At 38.0% G+C, this 10429-nt stretch overlaps 1 protein-coding gene across 1 annotated transcript in view; it reads left to right on the plus strand.

Moving 5' to 3' along the window:
* The window catches only part of yipf1 (Yip1 domain family, member 1), a 34447-nt gene extending 25231 nt beyond the window's left edge, over positions 1–9216 (plus strand). Inside the window, exons 8-10 of the mRNA XM_060830262.1 lie at positions 206–388; positions 6555–6664; positions 9044–9216. Coding sequence (XP_060686245.1) covers positions 206–388; positions 6555–6656 — 285 coding nt within the window. The 3' untranslated portion in view covers positions 6657–6664; positions 9044–9216. The remainder of the gene's footprint in view (positions 1–205; positions 389–6554; positions 6665–9043) is intronic.
* The last annotated feature ends 1213 nt before the right edge of the window (positions 9217–10429 follow it).

Here is a 10429-nt window from a genome sequence, read left to right on the forward strand (position 1 = left end):
CAGACCAAATGGCACGTTGCCCAATTCAGCATGTAAGGCCAGGATTTTTAAAATTAGATTCATATTGGTTTTTGCTACAAACTATTTAATTGGAATGAATGTTTCAGAAATCTAATCAACTGTAACAAAGAGGAAGAAAGAAGTAAATTTGTGATTGATTCAAGACAGTTCTGATGTGAGCAAATAACTTCTCCCTGCGTTGTAGGTGCTGTGGATTATTCCTAACGAAGTAGTTCGTTGGATCACAATTGTACTTGCCATGTGCCTCTCAGGCACCGTGCTATTGATGACCTTTTGGCCAGCTGTCCGTGATGATAACCAGAGAATTGCCATAGCCACCATTGCAGTAATTCTGATCCTTCATGCCCTGCTTGCAGTTGGCTGTAAGGTACGAGTTGTTCTACTGAATAATAAATGTTCATATTTCTAAAACAAAAATTGTTATGAAACCTGAAGTCAAGCTTTGTATAGTGCTTTTTTAAAATTCGGTTTCACATTAAGACAGTAAAATTGTAAATTAGGATTATTTCTAGTGTTTTTTATTCCTGATGAAGAGCTTATGCTTGAAACGTCGACTCTCCTGTTCCTTGGATGCTGCCTGACCAGCTGTGCTTTTTCAGTGCCACAGTTTTAGTCTCTAGAGAGAATACGTATCTTGTACAGTTAAGTTATTTTTCCTGAGGTTCTTACACACTTAATGCAACTGCAACACACCAACTTCTGTGAACAACTACCACATTTTATTAAGCAGAGTACAGTGCAAACTTTCTGGAGGAACCTTTAAGTCACACCTCACAGGGCTTACAGAGTCTTGGCAAAAGCTCTCCCTGAGTAAAGGAAACAGCCCTTCCTTTATACAAAATCTTTACATCACAGTCAGTAATACCCACAAGACAACACCCAGCCATCCACCACAGTCACATGTCATTCAAGACACAATGCAGTGACCACTTCATCCTCAGAAACAATGTAATGCAAATCATCCCTTAATGGCCAGATTTAGTGTGATTTTTTTTAACCACAGGGAGTAGTCAGAATTCCAGCCATAATGTTCTTATTCATTTCTGAATAGGGGATGAAATGTAAATAGCTTTGAATGGCAAGGAAATGGCCATGTAAATGGCTCTGGATAATAGGAGATGATGATTTAATTTCTTACAATCTATCTGTAAGTTCCACACTAGTACTGGGATGTCCAATTTCCTGCAGATTGGCAGAGCAAGTTAACTCTTTAATATCACATTCCCTCCTTTTATCATTCCATGATAACTAGGTGGTACGACCAGCTTTCATACTGCCATTACTTAAGCAAGTTATTGATACCAGCATACAATTATTATAACAAGAAAAGATTACTAGTCCATTCAGCAGATAGAATCTGCAGGATCTCCCCTTGTTGAAAAAGTGTTCACCAGTAAACTTCTTAAAGCCACAGTCCTCAGTGACCACTCCATCCCCTCCAAGTCGAGTGGAAACAAGACAGTTATCCAAATTCTCCTTCAGTAAAGACCAACCTGAAAACAAAATTCAGTCTGTCCTTGCACACCACTTCGTGGAGAAATCTGAATTCTTGGATAAGGATAGTTAACTACTTAACAAAACTGATGAGATCTCCATCCTTGTGGAGATGCTTAAGATGAAGAATACCAGTGCAGCAGGTTAGGTCAATGCAGCACTCTTTGCTGCTTCTGCTCCCATTCTGCTGTCAAATGTAACAAAGTCAGTTGGCAGCTTTGATGTTAGTTTCATCAGTGAACCATCATATCCCTTAAAAGATGGAAAGAGAAGATGAAGCTCGTTGGTTTAATGTCCGTAGGAAGGCCACTGACAAAAAGTGTACCGACCTCCTCTTCACTGTTGTTAGCTTCTTCACTTTTCATGCTCATGACTGGGCAGCTGATTGAATCCATTGGATCAGGTTGTGGAGATGTTGGCGGTGGTCTAAAGGTATGCTTTACCTGTGAATGGAGAAACTCTAGAGAAGATGTTAGCTGCTGAAAATATCTTTGCATTTCCTCTCTCATCCCTTCCTGGCCAAGGTGGTTATCAGTCACACATTTAAGTACACTAAATTGTGTCTGCCTATTTCAGCATTCTCAGTGGTCTTGAAGTCTGTTACTCTGTTCACTATTTATGACCTAATCAAGTCTTAGCCAATCCATAAACTTCTAAATTTTATTGTCCAATCAGTTCAGTCATTAAACAACAATTAATGGTCCTAAAATCAAACATTCGGGGACCCCATTCAGGTCATTCAGAAATTATTTCCTTTGACAAATTAATACTTGGCTAATGTGAAAGCTGTCAGGAAAAGTAAGAACAGCAAGAAAACAACAAAATGTGCTTTAGCTATTGAAGAGGAAGTTTCAGTTTAGATTTAAATCTCAAATATTCGTGAGAAACAAATGCAGAATATATTAAAATATGTTCTCCAAATGAAACTTCCCAAATAAATAACCAGAAATACAGTGGCAACTTTGGTAGAGATCAACATTCTTTGAATTTGCAATATGAAGGGGGTCAATGAACTCTTAACAGTAATTGACAGCTCAACCTCAAGTTCCAATATTCTCTAAAATCTTAACAAAAACATCAAAATTAAAATGCAGTCTTCTTTTTTGAACACTGTGCATTAAAAACACAGCAACAAAGATATATTATAATACAATACTCTCATCTGGTTAAAGCATGACCACCACTGACACAATTATTTTTTGAAACAGGTATTGGAGAATTTCAAACAAATCAGGGGCTCAAGGTCTTCAATCAGTTTGTTTTAAGGTTATGTGTTTGATAATTTTAAAAAGGACATAATGTTGTATATTAATATAAAAACACAATCTGCCCTATTACATAGCTCACAAAACACAAATTGAGATCTTAATTCAAATAAGGTAAAACAGTTGCTTAAAAGGATTTTCTGAATGAGTATTTTAACAAACCAAAATGTTTAAATATCAAACACTTTCAGTATGGCATAATTTATATTGAAACTTCCTTTTTCGACCCAAGTATTAGTACAACCTTAATTTCAGCATTTCTCGTATTTTTTGCATCCTCTTGATGAAATTACACTTGTAAAAAAAACACGCTCTCATTGGACCACACTATGCTGCAGTCCATTCCACTCCCTTCCCCAGAAGAAAGACTCGCTGAGTCGAGTCCACAGCCCAGAAACTGAGACTCTCCCAACAAAAACCCAGGCAAAGTTTCCCTAGCAGTCAGTGTACTTTACTGTCAGGATCCGGGTGGACCAGCTCCAATTTCTCCCCCTTTTCCCAGTGATGCCACATTATCCTAAAAGTACTTCTAAGGGGAGGTGAGGAGGATAAAGGCGATAACTTTAAGAAGTATCAAATTTTGTTTTGATGTTTTTCTTTGAAGTTCCTGGTTTCTAGTTTTTTTTTAATGCTCTGGAGCCTCAAACCTCGCGTTTGTCGGACTCCAAACTCCTTTTGCCCCAATTAAAACCCAGGGGACTGTAACCCCTATTAAAACCCAGGGGACTCTAACCCCCATTAAAACCCAGGACTTGTGCAAAGCGACTCGGTGGGCAAGTGTGCGAGTCACCTCAAAGATTCCATCACCACCGAGACCCAGGAGACGAGGGATCGACTGAGTGTTACGTTTAGGTGAATCTTACCTTGTGGGCCCATTCGTCTCACGCTACCAACACTCAGACGATCGCTTAATCAATCCACCTGGAAGCTCTGTGCAAGTTGGAATCCCACTGCTGTCACCAATTGTTGAAGTTCTTTTTCCTGACATTCTTACACACTTGATGCAACTGCAATACACCAACTTCTGTGAGCAACAAAGTACAGTACAAACTTTCTGGAGGAACCTTTAATACACACCTCACAGGGCTTACAGGGTCATGGCAAAGGCTCTCCCCAAGCAAAGAAAACAGTCCTTCCTTTTTACCAAATCTTTACATCACAGATGTAATACCCACAAGACAACACTCAGCCATCCACCCACAGTTACGTGCCACTCAAGACACAGTGCAGTGACCACTTCATCCTTAGAAACCATGAAATGTAAATCATCTCTTAATTGTCAAATCTGGTGTGAATTGTATTTTTTTAACCAAAGGGACTAGTCAGAATTCCAACTATAATGTCCTTATTGATTTCTGAATAGGGATGAAATGTAAATAGCTTTGAATGGCAAGGAAATGGCCATGTAAATGGCTCTGGATAATAAGAGATGATAATTTAATTTCTTACAATCTATCTAAGTTCCATGCTAGCCTCGGGACGTCCAATTTCCTGCAGGTCAGCAGAGCAAGTTAACTCTTTAATATCACAGTACCAGCTGACTTGCATCAAAGGGGAAGCTTATACTGTTTCGAAATGGAAGTTACAATTTTTTTCAAATGCTCGGACTGCATGACAACTCATTCATCCTGTATTATTTTCATTTCTTATTTTCAGAATTTGCCTGTTTTTATTTTCATACTTTTGTTCCATTTTCTAAAGAATGCAATATATGTGTCAACTGTGGTTCAGTTTGTAGCCATCTTGCCTCTAAATGGTTGTGATTTCAATTTCCATTCAGCAGTTAGAGTATAAATTTTAAAGCTGGTACTCCTCAGTACAGTTGAGGGATTACTTCACTGTTGGAGGTATCATCTTTTGGATTACCTGTTAAATTGGGTCTCTTTCTGCTCTTGGGTTATTTAAAACATCTCATGGCACTGTTTTGAAGAGCTGAATAATTAGACCCAGTCTAGATTAGATGCTGGATGAAGGCCTTTTGCTGGAAACATCAATTTTCCTGCTCCTCGGATGCTGCATGACCTGTTGTTTTTCCAGCACCACTCAAATCCAGACTCTGATCTCCAGCATCTGCAGTCCTCACCTTTGCCTAATTAGCCCCAGTATCCTGGCCAATGTTTATCCCAGAGTCAACATCACATTACCAGATTACCTTGTCATTATCATATTGATTGTTGTGTGAGTTTACGGTCTGCAAATTACGGTCTGTTTCCTGTCATTACAGCTGTAACTACACTTCAAAATGTAGTTAATAGGTGGAGAATGCTTTGAAATGTCATGATGGGAGGTGCCAGTTTGGACAGGATGGGCAAGGTCAGAAGTTACGTGATACCAGGTTATAGTCCCAACAAATTTATTTGAAATTACAAACTTTCGGCGTGCTGCCCATTTGTCAGGTGAAGTGAAGAACAGCATTCAGGCACAGAAGTTATAGACAGCATTGGCTGAGGCACATGAGTATCTGCATGTACATGGTGGGAGGTGTTCCCATGTGTGATGTAGTATCCATGTCAATGCTCTGACATGTCTTGCAGTGGTTGTCGTGGCAGGGCTGTGTGGTGTTGTCGTCGCAACATCCTACTAAGAAGACAGACGCTAGACATGACCAGGAGAATACCCTTTGGCATCCAGTTCTTCGCAGCCTTTACAATGTTATCACTGACATCAAACATCTCGCCTGGGACATCCCTATGCCCTCACTTTTCACCTTCAAATAACCGCCTTTCACCTTTAAACAGACCATGGTTTGCAGCAAGCTACACAGCCTTCAGGACAACATCAACCGCAACACCACACGGCCCTGCCACAGCAACCTCTGCAAGGCATGTCAAATCATCAATGTGGAAAGTACCACCACACATGGGAATACCACCCGCCATGTACATGGCAGATACTCATGTAACTTAGCCGATGTTGTCTACCTCATACACTGCAGGCAAGAATGCCCTGAGGCATGGTGTATCAGCTAGACCAAGAATCGTTACGACAGTGGATAATGGACACTGCACAACAATGGCCAGACAAGAATGTTCCTCCCCAGTTGGAGAACATGTCAGTGGTCAAAGACGATTAGCCTCCGATGTTTGGGTAAGTGTCCTCTAAGGCTGCCTTTGAGATACACAAAATCGCTGAGCAGGAGCTGACAGCCAGGGCTGCTCAACTGTGATCTTGGATTCATGTTGCGTTACATATAACCCCAACATACTTTCTGGTTTAACACCATCACCATAATAACTTGTTAAGACCCCTCTGCCTTAATTAATCTGTACAATTTTGAATTACCTGGTACTTTGATCATATGCTCGGCAACCAACTTTTATGCTTGTCGTGTTATTCCATCCATTCGGTGTGTCTCCAGCACCACCTTATTTTTAATTTTTTATATTTTATCTCTGCTCTATAAGTCATCCCCTTCACTTTCTATTCAGCTATTGACACTTGACTCACACTGACACTTTTGATCACCAGTAGAGACTTCTTATTCACCCTGTTGACAATCCACTCACCATTTGTACGATCTTTTGATCTCTCTGCCTATACATTCTGTGCCTGTACGCTTTTCTTCAGGGTCAGCACTCCAAAAGCTTAGGATGTCAAATAAACCTGTTGGACTGTCACCTGGTGTTGTGTAATTTCTGACCTTGGAATGTCAGGCAGTCAGTAAAAGAACTGCTGAAACATTTTTCCTTCCTAATGCAAAGTAGGCCTCAGTGAACGTCACTTCAAAAAAATTAAATTTCTGTAATTTTAAATGGTTTTCTTGCTGTCCCTCAGGCCTATTTCTTTGATCCTCCGGAACAAGTCAAAACTACATTTATATCCACAACCACCCCTGTTACTATAAATGGGACTACCTTGGCTTCCAACAGAACATAATCTGCCAGGTGAGTGTTTCCATAGTCTCTGACCCTGGGATAAGAGGTTAAGACTGTGTAATTCTCAGGCCCAAAAGCATCATTCCGACATTTTAATTTGATTGCAATTGTTTTAACTTTAAGCACATTTCAGATAGATTTCTGCCTTAATGCTAGTAATTACTAATCTAGAAGAAAAGTAATAAAATATGCTGTCTAATGACTTAATGATTAACTAAAGCCGGCACTGTTTTATTGATTCATGCACAACAGAAGAACCCATGTCTGTGCTGGTTTAGCTGCTTCATCTAGGAAATTAGCAGATCCTATTTAATTGGCTTCAATGTTTTTGGATTAGAGAAGTGGAAAAAATATCAGTGAGAGTTTCTGACCATAAACTTTGGCAGTGATGCATTATGGAAGGTATGCTCCAGTGAATGTCAGAGAATGACAGGATTGGGCTTTGATCTGATGCACCCAAAAGTGAAATAGCTGTTGATATTTAGTTCTCTATGAATCTACCTCAGCACTTACCGGACAGTACAAAACCTGAAACAGAAATGGTTGTCTCAACGTCGTTAGTTTGATTTTCTACATGGACCGCATGTTTACATTCTAAAACTAACCAGTGTCTTCAGTTTTTTTAAAAGCAAGTAACTTCTCAAAAGTTATTTTCTTTCTCTTTAAGTTAAACTTTTACAATGATGTTATGATCCCAGCTGATGTTATTACTAAACAGGTCAGGTCCTAGACTGAATAAAAACAAAGAACTGTGGATGTTGTAAATCAGAAACAAGAACAGAAGTTGCTGAAAAAGCTCAGCAGGCCTGGCAGCATCTGTGAAGAGAAATCAGTTGACATTTAAGCATGTTAACTTTGATTTCTCTTTACAGATGCTGCCAGACCTACTGAGCTTTTCCAGCAGATGCTAGATGGAAACCTGAACTGATTTATTTTGATTTTGTTTTAGTCAGGTGGTCTCTCAATGTTGCAGATTTTGATTTAGCAATAAAACAGAAATTTATTCACCAAAACAAATTATAGAATAAACCATACTGTTCACTTATAATGTACTCAGCTTCAATTAATCTCTTCATGGGTTTCTCCTAACACTTCTGGTTTGGGACTGTTAGTAACTTCTTCCTGAAAGGTAATCTAGTTTTACCATATATTCCCCGTCTCAGGTGCACTGCTTTGTGCAAACTCCATCCATTCACAGAATTGCCCAAACCAAAATAAAACTTTTTTAAAAAGTGTCTCCTTCTAAGTTATGTGTATTTTCCCCCCAAGCTTTAAAAAATCCTGACTATAGAAATTTCTAATAGACCATAAAGCATAATGGTCATAAATACTTTAAAGTAAATAACAACCCATTAGGGCTGCCAAAGTAGGTGACAAATTGATGTAAAATAATTTGCCATGGTTACAGAAATACATCCAAGATCATTATTAATTTCAGAAACCGAAAAATCCCTTATGCCCCTAACCTAGACTTAAAATACATTATATTTAAAATATTTGCAAATGACATAGTTTGTATATCAATTGTTTCAAAATTGTGTGCAGAGCTTCAGGTGAGTGATCAGACCTTTGAGTGTAAAGTGAGGGCAGGAAAGTTTTAAGATAAATAGATTCTTGTCTCTGTTTGGAAATTTAATAGCTGGGTTTTTTAGTGTGGTCAGAAATTATGAAATTTTGTTTGTCATTACGAAAATGTTATTTACAGAAGTGTTATTTATTTTGTAAGATGTTTTCTCCTGTAAACGTTTTAATCTTTGTTCATTTATAAATGTTGTCTGTGTTTGTTTAGCAACCCTTACTCTTCAGTTTTGGTGAGACAGTGACACACAAGGAAAACAGCAACATTTAGAAGTTGTTTCTCTTTTATTCCATGATAATGCATTCTTTCATTTGATTAATTTCAAAAAAAAACAAAGGAAGTAAAGAAAGTTTTATTAATGGAAGCATTTGGTATTTAAATGAGTTTATTGTGGTGCAATCTGACTTGTTAGAAACAGAAAACGGTTTTCATCTTAATGAGTTCATCTTATTTTAATTGCTAACATTGATTTCTTACCATATCCCTCAATTACATTTCTCTGTAGAAACTTTTCTAAATGTTTCTTAACTTAAATAATTTAACCTATTAATGCAGTCAGTTGCAATGGCTTTGTCTGTTAAAATATTCTACAAGTCTTTTATCCTTCATATAAAAATCAACCTATCTCTAATTACTTAACCTCAAGATATTTTTTGTTCCCATACTCAAAAATTATTAACTGACCTCCCCACTTTGGCATTGTGAAAATGAACCTAAATCAACTTACAATCATTTCATTCATAATCTTCAAAACTTCAAAAGTTAGCACTCTGCATTCTTTGTGAAAAACTCCTTGTGCTTGCTTGCAGATTATTTTACTGATGTCTCGGCAATTATTCAGTCTGAAGAGCCTTCCCAATCATTGCAACTTGGGTTACATAATTAAAGAAAAAAACTTCAAAGACGTTATTCAACAGACACTGGGACACTTGATTGTTGCAAAGATCCAAATTGACTCAATTAAATTTTGGGATTATTCTCATTGTGGCTGCTTGGATTATCTGTTCTATGTTTTCATGATTTTATGAAAGATGTACTTGTTACTGATTGTAAGTGATTTTCTCTTATACTTCAGTAATTATTTTGGTAAAAATTTTGATGGATTGTTTACTTTCTTAGCAAAGAAATCCAGTGCTCTATTACTGAACGTCAATATAGAGATTTATCTAGTGCTAAATTTGTATATTAGCTAATTAGTACATTTTTGTAAAGCTAACTTTATCCAAAACTCAGTGCTAATCTTCATGAATGTACATTAATTAAATGAATAATAATATTCCAAGATTTTAAATAGAATTTCACAAAGGGTGATTAAATTCAGATATAAATTAGACAGAGGAGAACCAGTGGATGTGATCTGTTCACATTTCCAGAAGGTCTTTACAAGGTGCTGCACAGGAGGCTGTTCAGTAAGATTACAGGCTGTGTGTTAGGGACAAGGTCCTTCAACTGTTCCCTTAATCATCTATGAAATCTTAACTAGCTTCAAACCAATTATAAAATGTCCACCTCTTCTTATAGCTCCAGACCCGATTCCGGCTTCCAGAGCTAACAATATATATTTCCCCAATCACAGTCCACCATCACTGGACCCATGAACAAAAACCAATCATGACTCAAGGAACAGGAGCTACTTTTATTTCATTGTATAATGAGTATGCTCATCACTGGACAACTCCTGGAGCAAAACAAAAGGAAACAAAGGATTAATAAAATAGATGGGGTAAGAATACATGCTAAGAAACAAATGAAAATGTAGACTGTTCATCTTTGAAGAAAACAATTTTTTGTTTTCAAAGTTGCAGGTGATACAGTTAGTGGTTAGTTAGTACTGCTGCCTCACAACTCCAGGGACCCAGGTTGAATTCCAGCCTTGGGGTGACTGTCTGTGTGGAGTTTTTATGTTCTTCCCATGTCTGTGTGGGTTTCCTTCCACAAAGATGTGCGAGTTAGGTGGATTAGCCATACTAAATTACCCACAGTATCCAGGGATGTGTAAGTTAAGTGGATCAGCTTTGGGAAAGGTAGGGGGTGAGTCTGGGTGGGATGCTCTTTGGAGAATCCGTATGGACTTGCTGAGCCAAATGGCCTGTTTCCACACTGTAGGGATTCTGTGATGCCTTTGCTCAAGCTGAAGGCAGTGGAAGTTAGAAAACCTAAATAATAGAGTACTTTTCAATGTTTCTAGTTGCTAC

The sequence above is a fragment of the Hemiscyllium ocellatum genome, chromosome 9 (assembly GCF_020745735.1).
Source record: "Hemiscyllium ocellatum isolate sHemOce1 chromosome 9, sHemOce1.pat.X.cur, whole genome shotgun sequence".
Taxonomy (NCBI): Eukaryota; Metazoa; Chordata; class Chondrichthyes; order Orectolobiformes; family Hemiscylliidae; genus Hemiscyllium; species Hemiscyllium ocellatum.